This window comes from Coffea eugenioides, chromosome 3, assembly GCF_003713205.1.
Source record: "Coffea eugenioides isolate CCC68of chromosome 3, Ceug_1.0, whole genome shotgun sequence".
Lineage (NCBI taxonomy): Eukaryota > Viridiplantae > Streptophyta > Magnoliopsida > Gentianales > Rubiaceae > Coffea > Coffea eugenioides.
Window position 1 is genome coordinate 1,446,148 of NC_040037.1, and position 20,902 is coordinate 1,467,049.

The window sequence follows — 20,902 nt, forward strand, 5'->3', positions numbered from 1 at the left end:
ATTATTTGAAAAAAAATTGCTTTATCCGTTTCATAACATAACATGATGGAGTCATTTATTTTTATTTCTATTTTTATTTGCTTCTCTTTTTTTCCCCCTCCTTTGTGAAAGAGGAGATGCAATTCTTATTTGTCCGGTCTTTATCTACAAACCATTATTAATCTTCAAAATCTACTGATGTAAGATTTTCAACTTCCAATCACTCACAAATCATGAAAAACTTTGGTCGTAATCCAAGTTCTTCTTTCTATAGTTGATATTGACAAATTTCATATTCTTTAAGCTTTTATTTTCAAATAGACCAAAATAGAAACATAATATTGCACACAAAAGGAAGAGAGATCCATTAAAGGGCGAAATTTGGAGGTCTCAATTCTTCAATCAGCTACGTTCCTCCCCAATAAGAGAGTACTATTTCTTTTTGAAGATTGGACGCATGCTATACCTCGAAAGATGTGGTTGCTAAACTTTCTGTATCTTCAACATACATTTTTAAAATTTGCCTGTCACAAATTGGAATGTATATGCTAATAGGCTAAGAGCCCATTTGAATTGCTTATTTCTGGAGTTTTTTATAAAAAAAATATATTATAGTGATTTGATATATATATAAGATAAAAAGATGATTGAAAAATATGTTAAAAAAAATATAAAAATGTTTTTGTGAAAAAATGACAGTCCATGATTGTGAATGTCAAACAAGCATTAGATTAACTAAAGGTAGCAATTGGATTGTATACAGATACAAATTGAATTGTTACCACTAGCACTAATGTAAAACTTTTCTTAGCTTCCTTATCTAGGACACCATTATTCTTGAAGGAAATAATAGAATCAAGCTATGACCTTTTGTTCTATCTCATATTCTTCCCTTATTTTTACTCTATTTAATTTGTTTCCATGGTTTCTCCTATCAACTTTCACTTATATATCCAAGGCGGCGATAACCTCGTGTTAGAAGCTATTCTGCAAGCTTTTGACTGCCTTGGGTGTCTTTTTCGTCACCAAAAATGCGTCTCCGGAAGTCAGAGACCATGAGAGGAAGTCCCTCGCGAAGGGACACTTTCGGTTCCCATCCAAGGAGTTTCTTGGCCTTTGAAATATCCGGCTTTCTCTTATGAGGATCATCCGCAGTGTTTTCTCTGAACTCTATCTTTGCATTTGGATCAATTGTGTCTTGCACCACCTGTATCAATGCAATTTGAAGGCTCAACAAGCATTTTTTTTCCCTCCCCTCTTCATTTCTTCTTTCAAATTTATTCTTGGTATGCGTGAATTTATTATTACCTTGGCAAGTTCAAGCATGGTGAATTCACCAGGGTTTCCAAGATTGAAAGGTCCTACGTGGTCTCCTTCCATCAACCTCATCAAACCTTCAACCTGCAACATCATGCAACATGGTACGAGTTCTCTCTTCAGGCCCGCATTCAATAAACTGGATGAAATTTACTAGGAACAAATTCTGGCAAGGAGCTCCCCAAAAATAAAAATGTAAAAGAAACCAACAGGCCAAACCCTTTTGCTATATCCTGGAATCCATATCATGCTCAAATGAAATAACTAGCGCAAGATTGACTGAGAAATGACAAGGTTGAAGCAAATTCTAAAAGACAAATGGCATCCATCAAAACATAGAAGAAGAAATGCTCAATTTACTCAGGCAGAGAAGGCATAGACCCTTTACCAGATCAGAAACGTATTGGAAACTCCTAGTTTGCTTCCCATCCCCATAAACAGTCAATGGCTCCTTTCTTAAAGCCTGCAGTGCAAAGTAGCATTACATTTTGGACCATTGCATCTCTAAAGCAAAAGAACACAACTATTAATTGGAAGCAAACCTGAGCAACAAAATTGCTAACCACACGGCCATCATCGATGCACATACGTGGTCCATAAGTGTTAAAGATCCTAGCAATTCTCACCTAGGAAACAGGTTTTTTTTTTTTTTTTTTTTAAAAAGAATAATTAGCTCCATCACTATCAATGGTTAATTAATTAAAGGTGGCTCCATGATTTGAGTACCTCAATATTTAGGCCCCTGTGATAATCCATAGTCAAGGTCTCAGCTGTACGCTTTCCCTCATCATAACAACTGCGAACGCCTGAATGAAGAAGCAAACCAAACTAAGGTGTTAATGAACCAAACTAAGGTGTAACTTCACTTGCTTAATCATCATTTTTGAAACATACAAAAATGTCATCAACCAACCAAGAGAATAGATCACTCAATTTTCTAGCACGCAATCCTAATTAATTAACCACTCCAATCCTTTAGATTTTGATTATTATAATATAATTGAAGAAAGTACTCCAAGGCAATCAAAGCCAAACACTCGGTCACAAGTTGAGAAGTTTGACAGATGGAAGTGGACATAGAAGTTCCTAGAGCCCGTAGTAGGTGGTGAAAAGTAATCACCAAAAGAAAACAAGAAAAGAAAAGTGACTCACCAATGGGGTTGACATTTCCCCAATAGGTCTCGACCTGTGGATGCTCCAAAGGGTCACCATACACCTCACTGGTGCTCGTTAGCAAAAATCTAGCATTAATCCTCTTCGCCAATCCAAGCATGTTCAATGTCCCCATTACATTTGTCTTGTGATCTCTATCCATCAAAGTTAAAGGATTCTTCCAAAAGCCGGCATTAAAATCATGCACACACACGTGCATTTTGACAAAAGGGATATGGTGACTAAAAGGGATGGTGACAAAAAGCCATTCAACTATTTTGACAAGACATGAAACGTTAGAAAGTGACACTAATAATTGATATAGTAACTCGAAAAAGAAAAAGGGGAAGAAAGCTAGTACTGGTACAAACAACTAATCTTTGGAAGTTAGGTGCAAGAAAAGGATATGATGGTCTTAACGGGGTTGTACTTGTAATGGACGGGTGAGGCCGGGCAGGCGAGATGGTAGATCTGGTCCACTTCCAACATGATCGGCTCGACCACATCATGCCGAATCAGCTCGAACCTTGGGTTGGAGAAATGGTGCACTAAATTGTCTTTCCGACCGGTGAAGAAATTATCAACCACGATCACGCTATCCCCGCGCTCCATCAGACGGTCCACAAGGTGACTCCCGACGAACCCCGCCCCGCCCGTTACCAAAACTCTCAGCCTTTTGTTCTTCAACCCCACCGGTAACCTTGCAACTGCATCATATATACTAACAATTTAGTCCCAACAATATCATCTTCAACCCCACCGATTGATAATAATACTCTGCCATCAAACTCGATTCCTAGAGCGATTATAGAATTTTTCTAGATTGAAAATAATATGTTTTTTTTTTTATAAAAAAAAGAAAACACAAAACACAAAAAGAAATTCTAGTCTAACATGCATGAAAAGCAAGAGGTGAAACCAATGTACAAAGTAGTATTTTTCAATACGCATTAAAATGCTCTTCATGTCGCCAATACTTGTTTCTGATGTTTTCCTTTCATCACTAGTGCCACATCTCTATACTTGCAACAGAGTATAAATATTCGTAACTAAATTACCATAAAGAATCACTTATGCCAAAATTCAGAGATACAATTCAAGTAATTTGATTACCTCCATTGGACGATTGATCACGGTCATAATCGCTCAGCTCAAGAGCAATTCTTCGAGGGACATGATGAGTTGACTCCATTAAAGAATCTGGAATCCATCCATGGTGATTCGGGGTAGATGATGATGATGATGATGTCAAAGCAGGAACGGCAGTGAAAATGAGAGATGCAATGCCAATCCCGATCAAAAGGCATACCAACCTCTGCTCCTCCAGCACATATTGAATCGGATACGTTACAAAAGATAGCCTTTTTCTAGGCCTAATAGCCTGGCTTTTCCCGGATGAACCCATATATTTTGTTCCGTCTCCTTCCACCATTTAAGAGTTATTCTCTCTTGATCTCAAAAATGTGATGATTTGTGCATTTGGTGGTCTTAATATGGCACAAGAAATGAGTGTGTGTGTGTGTGTGTTTTTTTTTTTTTCTGAGAAAGAGAGAAAAGAAAGAGAGAGATGAAAGAAAGGAGGAGAGTGGTGAGGGATCTTTAAGTGAGAAAGACTCAAACCAAGAGGAGTTCGGAGATGGCGGTGTGAAGAGTGGCGAGGTGTAGACTTTTGCATGAAATTTCGCCGTAAGATCGCTGTCCCGCCGCGCGTGACCAATGGTTCTCTGGTTTTCGGCTCTTGTTAACGCTTTTCATCTTGATTTATGCTCTGCTTTGCTTTCTTAATTAAATGCCACCTGCTTTTGACTTTAATTACATTTCCTTCAAGCAATGGTAAACATCTTCATCACATTACATTATGGAGTTGGACCACCTTCACTAGTTCTGGCAACCAGAAAATATACTTAGTGTCTGTCGCCTTCATTGCAGAAATTTGGAGCAACAATGGAAAAGCCTATGTATATATACGGATACCCTTCAAAGCAATTACCTGAATCATTAGTTAGAATGTAGTTAATTTTCCTCTTCTTTTTTTTTTCTTTTTTAGCTTAGTTGGGGTTGAATGCGGATTAGTATTTAAGGATTTTCTAATTGAGATTCTTTTACGCTTAATAACATCTTATTTTTCTATGATTGGTGCTAGACTGAACAGTATTGCTACGAAGGGGGGGGGGGGGTCATAAGAGGCTAATACTAGTGTAATTCTCCAAGAGGATATATAATATAACACCAAGAAATTCATTAATTTCTGATTTTTCAGACAGAAAAAGATCGTCTCAAACACGTGTGCATTGTAACAGAATCAATTTACAAGCTTGATATTACACGTTTTCTTTTATGGAGGAGGATGATAGCTGTTTTTTTTGGCACTTTCACACCAATAGCAGCCTAGAACGCCTGCTAATTTGTTTGTAGTAGTCAAGCTGAATGGTGATGTATCCTGCTTTCAAGATTGTAAAGTTTATTGTCTAAACAGTTGTAGGATGTAATTGAGTTGAACTCGAATATCGCCATACTCGATTTCAACTCAACTTGCAGGAATGATACTCGAGTTTGAGCTCGAGCTCAAGCGAGTAGCATTACTGGAATTCGATACATTATTCATAGAACTCGAGCTCGACTCCCATGGGATTTGGTTCACCTTATCGAGTTGGATTCAAGAAAATTTGGAAATTTCATCTTTTTTTTACAAATTTTGAGCGAATGACATTATCACTCTTCAAAAATTTTTATACAACCTAAGACATTTTGTAAATTCAACCATTCTTGTGAGCATAAGGATAATTTCATAATAATAATATATTAAAAAATTAAAATTAAAAATTTCGATAAGATTCGATGAGCTTTCGAGTTTTACTACTGAATACTCAAACTTGATTCGTTAGGGCTTGTCGAGCTACTCAAACTGGGGTTGAACTCGGATTACTTGAAATCGATCAATCCGAGTTTGAGTCGAGTTTTTGATCAAGCTGCTCGCGAGCAGCTCGGTTCGATTACAACCCTACTAAGGACTACGGGATGTGTAATGGTGTATCCGGGAGCACTGAGCAACCAAAATTCAAGTGATTAAATTTCGGCAGAAAGTCAGGTCATCTGGTCCAGATGATTTAGTCAATAATAATAACAAGTTGAGCAGTAGATTTAGAACAACTCACCATGGTAAAAGGTACATTAGCCAAAAATAGCTAGTACCAGTTAATTTTAGGGAAGTTTAGTCGAATCTGATGGCTATATTGGTGAAACTGCAAAACATATTACAAGTACTAGTACAGCATTTGATCTAAATGGAACTTGATTTGGAGAACCGTACACCATGCAGTCCACTGGAACAGAAAAACATTCACCTGGTGGTCTTGATCACTTTTAGCTGTAGCACAAGGCATCCTGGAGACGAAACGGCTAATTTGCCTCCCACGCAATGATTGCCAAATGCAAATATTGTATTCGCCACCAGGATGAGAATTAAGCCACGCCTGTGGTTCATTCCTTACGTAATGTTCTCATCCCCCTCCGCTCCCGGAGATAAAATTGGGCTGAAATATCTGGTCCAAAACCCAATAAAAATGGGTTGGGCCTGCATTCATCGTAGTCGGCAAACGAACCCAAACGTTACAATGCCGAAAGACACGTGCAAGGCTAACAATCAATCGAGAAACTGCGTGGACCTTGCCAACCCAACACAAAAACACGCGTTCCCCAAACTTTTACTTCCATTTCCTCTTTGACCCAAAAGAACGAAAAAGTGCTTCAGAAAAGCAATAGGGAAAAAAAAAGTTCAAAAAAAAGACGAAAAGATGACGGAAAATAAGAACACCTTCGATTCTGTCCGTGAATGGATTGCCGAGCACAAGCTTCGTACTGTTGGTAAAGTTTACTCTTTTTCCTTTATTGCTGTTTGTTTTTGTGATATTATATTTGATGGGCTCAGTTGTTTTCTTCTTGCTTTAATACGAAGGGTGTTTATGGCTGAGTGGAATAGCGGGTTCGATTGCATACAATTGGTCTCAACCCAACATGAAAACCAGCGTTAAGATTATTCACGCCAGGTTTGTATATTTTTGCCCTTTTGCTTCCTCAGAGATAAATGTAAGTTTTTCAGGAGTATGATATAGGAACGATTCTTGAATCAGCTGTAATTTGTTACACTTGATAAAGATTAAATTTTTATTACATTTTAAATGTTATCTTATTGGAAAAGTACGTTTGTATGTGTTTTAGTTCTTAGACGTGATTTGTTGGTCCATAGAAAGGTAGGAATTGGGAAAGAAAAAGACTGAGGAAATTTGAAAACAAAAATGACCGATCCCAAATTTACCTTTTCGCCTGCAGTTCTTTTCTTCGTTCGGCCTCAAGTACCTACTGAGGTTGCTTAAAGCCTTCTCTTCTTGTATGTTTGAGGAGGAGAAACGTAGAGATGATGGTTTTTATATGCAGTTTTGATTTTCATTTTGCCTTAATGACATATTTCATTGAAGTAAATGAAACAGTGAACGTGCATTTTTTTTTATACAATTGAGTTTGTAGTGTTTAGGCTAACGGATCCGCAATCCTGAATGATCTGGTCGTAGTGTGAAATGATACGAATCCACCAGTGACCACTTTATTGTTCAATGGGCAATAATGAAGTGAGTTATCCTTAACTCTCATGTTTTACCCTGATCAAACTTAGTTTTGATATTGCGCAGCCACCCGGGTTTAGATATTAATACTTGTAGGAATTAATGTGATAACCACATCAGAAGCATTAACTGCTGGTATAGTGAGCAAATCAAACTACTTGTAGAGTGGCTTTTGGTTTGAGTAGTGTGATGGGAGATTAAAAAATTAGACTTTATGAGGTCCTCAAAATTTTTTGGCAGAAATGAGGAAAGCAAGAATGATAATTCTAAGTGCCTGGGCACACTAATTGATCTAAATGTAGCACTCACAAAATCAGCGATTTTCGTTTCCAGGCTTGTCTAGGGCTGGATACTTCGCATGCTTGGTGATTCACTGTTACGGTAGGCTGACTAATTTATCTATTGACTACTATGATACTGACCTACTAGCCCCTGATAAGACTTTCCTGTTTGGAGATCAGGTTTGCTGAATTAACAAAATGTTACCGTGCCTTGGATTCTGCAGAATCCTGGGTTTTATATAATGTATTTTTTAGAGTACATGGTAGGGGCTGTAGGAGCAGCATGGCTCTTCTTCTGAAGCTTTACACAAGCTCTTGGTGGCTTTTCATTTCACATATCTATTTCAGGCTCTCCACATATGAAGTAGTCATATTAATGAATGTTTCAAAATATTGTCTCTAGCTGATTTCTAGTCGCTTATGGTCTAGATCTGAAAATTATTTTGTCTAAGTAATTTTTTTGAATTGCTGCTGAGAGGAATTAGGATTGCGTAGGTTGTTTTGGTTAATATTCCAGTGCCTATATTTTTTCCATTATTATTATTTTTTTGGGTTTTGGTATTTTGACTTTTCTTTTCGTGAATCAGGTTGCATGCGCAAGCGCTGACACTTGCTGCATTAGTTGGGGCTGCTGGTGTTGAATATTTTGACCACAAATCTGGAGCAAAAGCTGAACGTGTTGCCAAGTTTCTTAATTATGAAGGACATCCTCAAAAGGATTGAATCTGTGATTCGTTGAATGTTATTACATCCACTTGGAATATCATTTAATCTAATACGAGATAGTCTTAGTTCCTTAATAGGATGTCTTTTCGGGGAAAACACACGGAGCTTTTGTTTTCTTGTGATATGTTTGATTATTCAGCTTGGATGATTGATTTTGTTGCATGGACTGCTCGTCGCGTCCGGCTGCCTTATTGAGAACCTGAAGAAGAGGAAAAGTGAATGGAATATTTCTATTTGCAGTAGTTATCTTGGTTTTTTCTTGGGGTTTTGGCTTAATCGCTTACGTTTTGTTAAAACTTAAAAAACTGAAAAGCTCAGAAGGGACGGCAAATCCCAGTGGTACCATTCAGCATACTGCACCTATGATTTTAGCTTCGTTTTCTGGCAGTATTACATTTCCGTTCATTTTGGTGCAGTTCTGCTCAAACAACTGTCTTGTCTTAACCTTGAAAGGGAATTGTTGATAACTACTCAGGACTATCCTACTTTTGATTCTACGATTTCAGTTTATATGTCACTAAAGCTTCAGTTCCACCTGCTACAGCTGTGCTATGAAAACAGAACTTTTCCCAGTGACTGAAAAAGTTTGTACAGGACGGATGTTTGGAACGTTGCTCCATGCAGCAAATGCCATAACTTGCTATATTATCCACGTGCTAAGAACACTTGATCCCGGTAAAACCACGCGAAGTTGTTTGTAGTTTGTACATGATAGTAAAACTTTCGAGTCAATTGATATGCAGGGAGCGGCAAGGACTAACTTCGTGCAAAATGTTGTGCCCCAATTGAATTATGCAAACAAATATCAGATTTTCCACTAATTTACATGCCAGGCGTACACAATTTTTGATGATATACAGTGATTTTATCGTATGATGTTCTTGTTTTCTAGTTACATTCTTTGCTCTCTCTCTCTCTCTCTCTCTCTATATATATATATAAACTTTTTACATGGGGAATATGGCTCCAAACTGATTCTAAGCATTTGAGTCGACCCATATCTGGGGTCATGTCCGTCTTCTGTTACAGTGGAATCCAGCCCTGTATAATGACAATATTACACGAGTACGAGGATTAATTGTTACAGAATTAAACCGAATTGTGCTTTCTGCTGAATTTAACTAACCTTGATGAGTCCTGTCTCAGTACCACAAAGAATCATGTCATTGGCGGAAAGTAGGCTCGTTATTTTGCTGCCAGCTGATAATCTTCCAACTTTGTGTAGTGTTCCTCTCAACCAGATCTGGACACATGAAATACAGGTAAGATGAGGGCACCAAATGATTTTGTCCAGGGAAAATGTGTTTAATCCTTTTTGTTCAAGAACATAATGAAGATCTTGTTCATTCCTACTCTACAGTGGAGCATTGACATTCCATATTTGCCTAGCAGTTATCTACATGTGATGGTCGTCTTGCTCGACTTACCTTATTTCAAGGCATTAAGGCCTATCATTAATCTGGTTTTGACATGAACCAGTCAATTTATGAACTAGATATTGTTGTTTACCTGAAGACTGCTTCTTGACGCAGCGGTATTCAAGTATATGAAATCCTCTACTACTTCCATAGCGAGCACATTTGCACCTTTCTCAGACATCACTGATACTTGGGGCTTAATGTTGCGTCTCCAATCCTGCACGTTTGTCCTATTACTGAAGTGTTATAATAGATTAGATGTTAACAATTAGTGTACCTTTATTGTAGAACCTTCAACTACTACACTTCCACCATATAGCCAGTCCTTGTAAACAGCTAGCGTGTTGACTGGCTTATTCTGCATCAGCCACTTCTTTGCTGGTGCTCTAATCTCTTGTTCTCTGCTGTTTGTTATGGCCAATTCCTGAATCAAGTTGTATATTACTGCGTGTATTATATTGGGAACCAGCTGTGTGTTCATTGAAGCCTCAAACTAACCTGTATGCTTGAATCTACACACCCCGCGTATACCTTCCCGTGTACAACCGTCATGGCCTTTACACTTTTATTCTTGAAAATGTCTTTTGCATTTCTTGAGGCATCAAAAACCTAGTAGATAGGATCATGTTAAAGGTAATTAGTTCGTGTACTCATTCAGAATAATGTTCATGACCAAATTATAAGTTCGCTCATCATAATCATTACCTTCATTTTATGACCTCGGCTAATTGTGAAAATTAATTGCCCAAAAGTATCAATACTTTGAATTGATTCCTTGGTTGCTATTATTTCTATGCATTCAAGATTTCTTTGGACCATTTGCCAAATCTGCATGAGGGACAAAAAAAGCAACGCTTCTTATGAAGATGCTCGTCATTTTTCTGCTATCAGCACAATTGATAAGAGAAATGATGGTTTTCCTACCTTAATTGATTTGTCTGCAGATCCGCTCAGCAGGCAATTCCCTTGTTCAAGAAGAGCAAAGCATGTTACTGCCTTATTGTGATTTTTCATGTCCTGTGCTAGTGTTGCAGTCTGTCCCTTAATGTCCCATACCTATGATATCAAACTGCAGGTTATGATGATTTTCTCCATCAAATTCCATGTTATGCTTCTTGAGATCGAGGGAGTCAAATATATTGTTGAAACTCCATGATGGGCTATTAGAAGATTCTCCAATGCTTTTGGCCAAGTTCAACAACATAAAGAGAAGATAAAACGGAAATGCTTGCCCAAAAACTAACTTGGTGGGGAATGACATGCTTTTTGCACTAATTTAGTTTCGTGATTAAGAAGTGTGAAAAACACAAAGACAGAACTAACCTTAATTGAACCATCTGCATATCCACTGCAAATCTGTCCCCTGTAGTATATGAGAGCTGTTACAGCTCCATTACGACCATGACCAACCTCCAAAGTTTGAGTATGAACACAAGATATTCGCTGCATGATGCCAATGTATCAGAGGTTAGTACTTGAAAACATAGAAAAACACATTTGTGCATGTACCAGATATCGTGATTTTTTTCTTTTTCCTTGTGAATTTGAATGTGATGGATCATGCTAGACGTTTATCCTAAATTTCGTGTTGATATCTATTCCATCGAAACTTGGTTGCTGGATACCTCTTTGTCAGCTGCATTCATTGTCATTCGTCGTTTCATCCACAATGGTATGTTGTTTCAAACACCTGCATCCTTTCACTTGGCTTCCTTCTTAAAAAATTATCGTACTTAAAGTTATGAGATTTTGTAGCTATATTCTTTGAGGAAGATGAGAGGACTCGAATGTTACCTCAGTACGGGAAGATACAAGATGTCTATCACCAGTTTCTTGACATTTTGGGGAATATTAGGTGCAACTAAATTAAGCTACTAGTGACATTGCAAGTTTATTGCGATTCATTAAACAAATTCTAATATGTGTGTTAGAAGTGTTGTTCAGTTGCTATGGACTTTATGCTGTAATTCTACTTTGTAGATCCAAATGCCAAGTGCTAGACTTAAGAGTAAAACAAGGCATATTTTGTTCTTAATCTATTTGCTCCTTTTATTTAAAGAAGTAAAATTCTTTTTGTAGGACTTGCCTGCAAAGCTGGAATCTGTTGATCCACCAAGCTAAAGAAAGGGGGTGGAAAGTATTCAAAAAAGTGATGCTTCATGGATGATTACATCAACACAAAAATGCACATCCTGGGCTCAATGATAAGAAAACTGTGGATGTAATTGCAGACCTTACCCACTTATTAGGTTGGAAATAGTCAGCTACTCTTAGTAATTCCTCTGCCATCCAGGTGACATTTGCAAGGCGTCTCAGTGATTCTCGCACTCCTTCTGAAAAATGTATCAGCTTCTTCATCCCTGCTTAAACAATACTGTGAGGTTAATTAATGAGTTGATTAAAACGGCGTCCTTACTCAAGGTGATTGTAGGTGATTATAGGTTTAAAGTGGAAGAACATGATTCGTATGGTCGTTCAGCAAATAAATGTGACAGATCCTAGTTTGTTCTCCCAGAATCTAGTTGATTAAAATGGGGTCCTCACTCAAGGTGATTGTAGGTGATTATAGCTTAATGTGGAAGAACATCATTCTTATGGTCGTTCAACAAATAAATATGTGACAGATTCTAGCTTACTCTCACATAATCTAGCTAAAAAACTGGTCTGACAGTGTAATGGAAAACATTGCACATAATAGTTTCTTCATCAGCTCACTGCTTTGGAACCAGTCTCCTCAAGGGCTCACAGAGTATCTGGCCTTTTATTTGGTTGCTATGAACATCATTGTGTCTTTCAATATGTTCTAACTGTAATAAAGTATTTTAAGTTCTTTGCTAATCAATGCTTAGATGTAAATTAAGTAGTTATCCTTGTTCTTGCAACAGGTAACTGCTCACCATAATATCGTTTAGTCAGTTATGTTTGCACATATACACTAAGACACCCCTACGAATTCAGAAGCCAAACTTTCCAACCATTGACAGTGTAATCCTTCGTGAAGCCTTTTTGACAAGATATGACAGCCTCAGAAGCTGGATTATTTTCCTCCAGTTTTTAGTCTATCACATTCTTATTTTTGTTCAATCTATATGATGCCCTATCATGCTATGGGGCCTTTACCTCTACCCAAAGTATAGTTGTAGATGCATAGACATGCCAATAGTCTTTCCTCGAGTTCAAATCCAGGATGCACATATTGCTCCATTTTGTTCAACAAGATCTCACATGCACTGGATCGCAACTCATCAGAACTTTTTGCAACTTCACATCCAATCCATGCAATAGCTGTGAGACAGTCTCGAGAAATCCTCTTTGACTTACTGTCAAGTCCCTTCACCAGATCATGGAAGACAGGAGCGCCAAACTTCATAATGCGTCTTGCAAGTTTGCTGCACCATGCGTCAATGCCAGCATCCTATAGTTCCACATAAGTTGTTACAGTTACTCATGGGTTATTTTTTCAGATAATTGCACCTTGTTTCCTTTTACCGTTCCAAACTGACAATATGATGACAATTTACCTGCAAACTTTCATCTGAGAAGTCATAATTCTTTATCATGTTCTTGTGATGTAGTGAGGTTAAACCAGCCCTTTTTGCCAACCACGCCACTGTGTATGGTTCTCCAGTCCAAGAATAAGTTCCGCCTATATTTGATAGGATGAATGCTGATAATGCTTGTTTTGCAGAGTTCTCCTCAGATATCAGTGATTCAAGAAGTTCCTTCATGGCTTCTTCTCGGTACATGAGCTTGCTAGATGCTTCTTCCTGAAATGCGGAAAACCTTAGATCGTGTTAAGTAACATATGTGGATATTAATTTTTGTTTATGGAGAACTTAAACAAATTTACGTTACCAGCAAGTCTAATTGGAGTAACAAACTTGCTGCTAAGAGTCTATGCTCAGGTTGAGAATTCTGGATGAGAAGTAGCAATGCACTCATGCTGTTGATGCTTCCGTCTTTTCTTATCTCTTGCAGCAATTTAATTGCTGATGACCTGATACAGAAGTGTCTCATTAGACTGCCACAACTAGGATCATGATCTACTTACAACATAGGGTCCAGTTAACTTGTTTTTGGAAATTACTTGTTCCTGTAAGTGCAAGGAGGGTTTTTGCTATTTTTTAGTGAAGCTCCACCTTGAATCCACATTGTTAGTTGAATCGGTTATTTGAGTTGAATAATGGGTCTAGTCTATTGACACATTGAATCGCTGAAAGAATGCTGATGCATCTGAGAGATTTTGATAAAATTTACCCCGTCTCTCTCGCTCTCTCTCTCTCTCTCTCTTATTTTTTCAGCTCTTTGCTTTTAGCTAATGGCATTACACTCAAAAACACTTAAAGCAGCATTATAATACCTTGGCATGCGAAGCAGTTCATGAAAAAATTCCAGGGCAGTTGATGTTGCTCGTTTCTGATTGCTTCGTAGGAGAGAGAAAAGTTCAGTAATTGGAGCGAACTCGCATATGAACTTTCTGCAGTGTGCATCATAACGCATGCATCTTACAAGGATAGCAGCCAAAGAGATGAACTCTTCAAGGTTATTGTTTCCTGGGACATCAAGGAGCCCAGAAAGTACTCTAGGTGAGCTGATAGTGGACAGGTGCATGTTATTTGTTGTATAGTCAAATGCAGTCACAAGTATTTCAATAATCATCAGTGATGCTGCCCGAGGTGTCAGCCGAATTGATGTTATAGCATCCTTGTAGCTGTTAGAAGTGCAGACGACCTCCACTAAACAAGGTAAAATTCCTAATGTCTTGATTTCTTCAGGTGGAGGATTTATCAAATAGATTAAGATAGATGCCTCATGCACATTTCTTCTAAGAGCAGTTGCCAAATCATACAACTGCAAACCCTTGCGCTTGATGTCTTCAATAATTGTTTTGTTCCCCGAAACTATTGTTGACAGTATAGTCACTGAAGCTCTGATCACCTGCTCCTTTTTGGAGGTTGAAATAGCCATTAGCAGTTGATCCAAAATGATGTCCTTCAGTAGGGAATACTTCAAACCTCTTCTATTGTTCAACAATTTGTATACCGTTGAAATTTCAACTGTATAATCTTCCTCAAGATTTCCCAGTGTTTCGGAGAAGCAAAGCTTTGAAATTAGCCTTTCTAGTATTTGGGCCTGCTCGATATGAGAGGTTTCTTCAGGATATTTTTGAAGTTGATGTAAAGTATCACCAAAAGTTGTGCTTTTCATTCCCGTATCAGAAACTAAACTTCTTGTACGATGCAGTTGGTGGAACTGATGACCCCTTGGAGGAGTTGCCAACTCTTTAAAACTAGATTGTCGCCAATCTTGTAACTCGAATTTGCCTTGAGCAGCATCTTTTTTTCTTTTTCCATGTACAGGGACATGTGAATTATTGTCTATCGGTCTTGTAGCTGATACATCTATGTCACTGAATGAGCTGGATAATGTTCTAGAAAGGAGATTGAGAACAGCCAATCCTCGGCCATCTCTACGCATTAGATGTGTAGAATGCTGGGGCGTACATGCTGTAATTTCTGCATGCTGCTTGTAGCAAGAAGCTTGCAAGTTCCTATATTCAGTTAAATAAATCATATTAGTCTATCACATTAATATCTTCTGAAAGATCAGTCACTAAAAAAGAATTTTAATATTTTGACGATGCACCAAACTGATCATCAACTTCAGCTTGCTGGTCGTCTGCATTTTTCTTTCTGATTTTCAGTGAGAATGCCGAGCCTCTCTGGTTTCCCTGATTCAAGAAGAAGAAGAAGAAATTGTGATCTATTTATAGAAGAACTCCTCGTTCAAATACTCATCTTTCTAGGAAGGTATTACCTCAGGAAACGTTTCTTCTGTTGAACTGCTGTTGCATGACTCCATGGAAATTGGAGTATCAGACTGTGATTCAGTTAGGATATCTTTTAAGCATTTCTTACTCGAGCTTCTCATGGTTTCTGCGTAACAGCCCTGTGTCAAATGTGGAATAGCTATTGCATCATTTAGGACCCTGAAATCTTGATTATCAGATCCCATTATTGGTAATGTATTCTGTATAATCAAGGTGGACCTAACAGACCCGGTTTTTCCTCTAGGTTAAACATTATAAACAAGTTGAAGGAATGTATCCTTTATGTTTTCTGTGCCTTTTTTTTTTTTCCTGTGTTGTTTCTGGATATGCAACTTGATTTACATACATCGATAGATGGTCTGCATGCGCATATGGAAATAGTTAATCTTCAAGTTTCTGAAAGAATTCAATTCTATACTTAATTACTCCCAAGATAAAACATAGGCAAAGACTCACCCTAAGATTGCTCCCTTGGCTTTTCCCATTGGCACTTCTGAAAACTGGTTCCCTGTTCATAGTCATTAATTAATAACGAGATATGGCTAGTTCAAGAGTATTGAGCATTTCCCAGAGAAAGAATTGTTTAAAAAATTTATAATAGTAAAAGACAAGATGCATAAGTATGTAAGTTCTATTTTACTAGTTCAAAGTCTAATTTAGCAATCACTTTGCCATAAAGCATGTAAGTGCCAACCAGTTGAGATGAAATGAGCGTCAAGAAAAACTCTCACATTATGTACTTTGATTTGTCGTCTGGGACAGCATTGTCTATGCTTGCAAGGTGCTTTGGATCATGCTCACCATTAGACATGATCTGGTAATATAACAACCAGGCTTTATATTCCTTAGCCATCCATCCCATAATTTCATTGGCCTGATCCTCATCAAGATCTATGACAGTGGCTGATTTTGATAACCTACTCCCAGGTCTTTCCTGCCTTTTATGCCTGATGTACATATGCATGATACTTTGGCAAAGCTCTGGCGCGAATTCATCACGGACAAGCCTAGGGGAAACAAGAAGAGCTTGAAGAAAGTGTAATGCAGCCTGCCAATCATCTTTTTGGAGCTTCCGGACAACTGATAGGTAAAAGTAGGAGCAACAGATCAAATATTCATTGGGAATTCCAGATGTAAATCCTTGCTCATGGAGTGAAGCAGGAACTTGAAGCATTTTCTCTGAATTCTGCAGCCTCGAGGTTCTCTCTTCTTCCCCTTTTGCTCGAGTTGCCGCATCAATAGCCTCAATACCCCAATACAGATTTGATACTATCGAATACTCTGAGAATTCAAAAGTTGGTTGCTTCTGAATCTTAAGCTTGGAAGTGCATTTGAATTTCAAAGACATCCATGCCTTATTATTTGCAAGTAATGCATTTATGTGCTGATTGATTGTAGTGGCAAGTGCACTCACAGACTCAATGTCTAATCTCATAGTGTTATCTTTGGAAAAGGATGAAGCAGAAGAACCAGAGATGGAAGCCATTGAGTTCTGCAACAATTTAGCCTCATCAAGAACAAAAGGAAGAAGAAAAAGAGGCAGATAAGAGGGCGATATGTATGTAAACGTTGCAGAGCACTAGAGGTCTGCAACATCTGCTCGTGATTTTTTGCTAAAACTCCCAAACTTCTGTGGTCCCTCTCTTACTGAGTATTAGCCGTAAGACAAAGATATGGCCGTTGCGGCTGTCGAAGGAGGGAAAGTAATCGAGTGAAACAAATTTATGTTTTGGCTGCACTTTCTTAGTCACTGAAGATCATTATCCAAGCCATATTAACAACAGTTTCCCTTTTTTTTTTTGAGAATGTTACAGTTGATAGTTGGTGAAGAATGAGTAGGAAAAATCTTCAAATGAATGATACACTTATCTGAAAACTATTCCTGCTAAGCAGAATGTGTAGTGCCTTTTCGGAAGTTGATGCATGTACTTGACTCCTTTCCCATGTATGGTCCTTTTTATATTAAATTCAGTACATCTTTGTTTTCTTTTGGGCAAATTGATTAGTCATGGTGGATTAGTGCTCCACCATGATGTTTAACCCTTTTCTACATCTTCTGGACAAGCTTACTCACACTCAATGCACGCGTGCTCACCAACAGAGACACCTATTATTGTCAGATAAACAAAGAAAGGGGAAACAACCCGACACCTTATGGTCTTCGCTTTCCAGTTGTGAAAAAGATAATTGTGGTTACTAGCAGAATAGGAAATCCGATTGATGTTTCAGTAAAGAAATTATGCATTCTTACAAGGGGCAAAAAAAAAAATCTAGTCTTTCTGATGGAGCTCTGAGTACTGGAGTTTGTGGAACATCTTTTTCTAGAGGTACATCCCTATCTTCTTGACCTAACAGTGACAGGGGGTGCAATATGTCTCTCAAAATGATACAAGGTTACATTTCGTGCTTAGATTTTTAACCATGCTTGCTTATTTATCTCAGTCGTTTATTTTCTTGAAAGATCATCATGTTAAATGATTTGCTGGCATTTTCTATACAGAATGAAATTCTTAGTTTCTACAAGGTCGTGAGTTGATGTGGTAGTAGAGTAGGTTGCCATGCAGAGACTGGTGTCACATAAAACAGAATACAGCTCGGACACTAAAAAGTTTGATTCACCTTTAGGCTTTAGCACGTATGAAGACTAGAAGAAGCCAAAAGCAGAACAGATCGATTCCTTGACCTGTCAGAACAGAACCGTGCACCATTTCCTTTTTATCAACTGGAGTAACTTTTTTCCACCAAAATTCCTTGCCAAAATATACATTATTTGGCATAACCTATGTGGCACTTGCTTAGTTCTAAAACACAAGCCAAACTCCGTACTAAAAGAGAAGAGATAAAGCAAAAGAAGGTCCCGATTCCTGAAAAACAGCTAGATTCTGGGATATAATTCCGATGACATAGCGGGTCATGTGATCAACATGGCAGTGTGATGATCAAATTTAATTTCTTTTGTTGGGTTTGATGGAGGCCAATAATGACAACCCTCGTAAGGCTGTCACGAAAGAGACCCTACAAGACACATTTGCAGAGGCTTCTGTATCACTGCTTGCTTACTCTCTCAGGCCTTCTGTGAATGACTTGTGAAAATCAGACTGTGATTCCAGAATTTACTGCACAATCCCATTACCTCTTTTGCTACAGTGGTAGTGCAAATTGCAAGGCTATGAGATTTCAGCAAGTGGATGACTCCATTATTGAGTTCTTGGATTGGGGTCAAGATTGTTGGTCCCCAGTGTCACTGGACTGGTAAGGTCTATTCTGTCACGGGCACAGAAACATTTGGTCCTTTTTAAGATTCTTGATTTTCTGGGCATTAAATCAAATCACATGTAATCATGTGTAGATGAAAGATTGAAAGGAAAGTAGGACGAGCATCTTCATTTATCTTCTACAAGACTGTTACCTAAACTCAGATGCATCAAATTCATAATTTGTCGACCAAAATCGTCTAATGATATTAATCATGGAGAACCTAAGGAAGTAACTAAAAATGCACCAATAAGCGGTAAGCATATTTACCAGTAAACCTGACACTAGAAAAATGAGGGATGACTGGAAAATGGTCAGTTCTATTGTTCTTTTCCTTGTCTTTGCTTTTTCCATGCTTTCATTTTTATGCATAATTGCAAGAAAAGTATAGTTAAGATTATTCTAAGTGATATGTAATGCTACATGTTGGTGAGCAAATACTACTATAACTAGAAAAGAAACATCCAACATAAAGGTATCACCAATTCTTCAAAAAACAAAATATAAAATATAGGAAGACATATATCTGCGTTGCAATGAAATGGGTCACAGGCTCACCTAAGTCTACAAAGCCATATCAGAAGTGATTGGACTTTGGAGTCTCTGAGTCCAGAGACTTGGAATTCTCTTTAAGTTAAATGGTAGCCATGTAATAAGTTCAGCAGTTGAGGCCCGCATTGATCAATACGTTAAGGACTTGGATATCACGCACTGCATATATTTAGGCGCGCTGCCCAAAATGAGACAGCTTAGTTTTTTTTTTTTTTTAATCTTATATTATTTTATTTTCATTTTTGTGATTTATTTTAGCAATTGATATTTGCACTCCAAAATAATCCTCTGGCACTCCACCTTTCTTCAAGTAATAAGATGCTAGAATGGAGTGCCAGTAGCTATTCTTGGAGTGCAAATGTCTCTTGCCCTTACTTTTGTAAAAAGTTGAGCAATAGGATTGGTTGAGGTGAAAAATGAATTCATCATCCATGTTGTTTTCCACTTCCTCTGCCCCATATGCCTTTTGGTACTTTAACTTTCTTGGAAAAGTAATCCCAACAAATTTAGAAAAAAAAGTCTTGACACATATTTATTATATTTAAATTGTTGAATATCAAATGTATGAAGGAGCTTACTTGTGCTTACACTCACCTTGCTTATAGTTTGAGTGAGAGTTGAATAACCTTTACCTTAGCTTTTAACGAGACTGAAATGGATTGTTTACGCTAAGATTAATAATAATGTCTCTGAGATTAAAGATCTTATCATTGTACTCATAGAAGAATCCTTATTAGAGGTGCCTTTTGGATAATCTACCTCAGCTGCAATATGTAGATAATGCCAATTCTAATATGTGTGAATCTTGATAACTAAATCTGAACTATACATAGCTTTGTTTATTCGAGTACGAGGCCATGAGCATATGATGTGTAAGTTGTCAATGGTGACTAAATGAAGGCCTCAACATGTCAAATTTGTTTTGTTTGAAGAGGTTGAACATTGCAATAGCACGCTTTTGATGATCTTTTTCTTTTTTCCTTCTACTGTTGAGAAGTCAAAAACTGTGTAGTTAAAGATGCTTCTCGACTCATAAACAAAAGAGACAAAGGATAGAAAATCAACTTTATCATATTATATATACAACTTGTATGAGTCTATTCATATCTACTTCGCGTACATGTTGCATGCTTATGATCAATTTCAAAGATGTTACGTTAAGCTCTCTGACCTAATAAAACTGCCCCGATTTGACAGACTAAACTTACCTGCTAATGTAGACAATTCAATAAATATGACTGAGTCTTCTTCACACTGCCATCTGATGATCAAGAAGAACCCTTCGTCCTCATCAATACAAAAGACCAATGTCAACTTCATTTTCTGATTTCCCATGCTTATAACTACTAGTCCAACATTCCCTTCTATAGATGCTGCTGGAAAACGCTCATGTAAAGCTATCGTCTTCACCCATCTTTGGCCCCTTTTTGTCTTAATTCTTCTATCGACTTCCCCTGGATTGACCGCAGCTGAAAGGGATAGTGCTCATTCTGCAAATATACCAACACATTATAATTTCTTGAGAGGAAGACACAGAGTTTTCACTTGTGCAAATGATCCAACTTTGTGCTTGGATCCTGAGAAGAACCCTTGGGGCGGAACCACTTGCTGTTTCCAAAAATTTTGCAAGGATACAAGAAGTGACCCGCGCCACTGCGGGGCATGTGGGAGTACTTGTGCATTTGGGCTCATTTGCTGTGATGGAAAGTGTGTAGACATTCAAAATGATCCTCAACATTGTGGTGCTTGTTTTGAAGAATGTTCAGGCCAAAA

General features: G+C 37.8%; 3 protein-coding genes across 3 annotated transcripts; 1 reads left to right on the forward strand and 2 right to left on the reverse strand.

Annotated features, from left to right (window-relative positions):
* Window positions 1-694: 694 nt before the first annotated feature.
* Window positions 695-4,139, reverse strand: LOC113765585 (UDP-glucuronic acid decarboxylase 2-like). The gene is made up of 8 exons (XM_027309812.1): window positions 3,562-4,139; window positions 2,857-3,155; window positions 2,449-2,596; window positions 2,023-2,102; window positions 1,839-1,922; window positions 1,685-1,759; window positions 1,288-1,380; window positions 695-1,186 (listed from the first exon to the last, which is right to left on the reverse strand). Exons 1-8 carry the CDS (start codon window positions 3,878-3,880, stop codon window positions 962-964), a joined length of 1,323 nt encoding a protein of 440 aa, XP_027165613.1. The 5' UTR covers window positions 3,881-4,139; the 3' UTR covers window positions 695-961.
* A 2,040-nt stretch (window positions 4,140-6,179) lies between these two features.
* On the forward strand, window positions 6,180-8,320 carry LOC113765261. The gene is made up of 3 exons (XM_027309379.1): window positions 6,180-6,312; window positions 6,404-6,494; window positions 7,936-8,320. The coding sequence occupies exons 1-3, from the start codon at window positions 6,243-6,245 to the stop codon at window positions 8,069-8,071; spliced, it is 297 nt and encodes a 98-aa protein (XP_027165180.1). The 5' UTR covers window positions 6,180-6,242; the 3' UTR covers window positions 8,072-8,320.
* Window positions 8,321-8,835: 515 nt separating this feature from the next.
* Window positions 8,836-20,464, reverse strand: LOC113764932 (putative E3 ubiquitin-protein ligase LIN-1). Its single transcript, XM_027308979.1, has 19 exons — window positions 20,338-20,464; window positions 19,889-19,893; window positions 16,054-16,901; window positions 15,779-15,830; window positions 15,310-15,441; window positions 15,144-15,223; window positions 13,853-15,043; window positions 13,348-13,489; window positions 13,014-13,259; window positions 12,613-12,907; window positions 11,731-11,852; window positions 10,816-10,935; window positions 10,417-10,548; window positions 10,198-10,320; window positions 9,991-10,101; window positions 9,770-9,916; window positions 9,584-9,709; window positions 9,201-9,317; window positions 8,836-9,115 (listed from the first exon to the last, which is right to left on the reverse strand). Exons 1-19 carry the CDS (start codon window positions 20,462-20,464, stop codon window positions 9,098-9,100), a joined length of 4,134 nt encoding a protein of 1,377 aa, XP_027164780.1. The 3' UTR covers window positions 8,836-9,097.
* Between the last annotated feature and the right edge of the window lie 438 nt (window positions 20,465-20,902).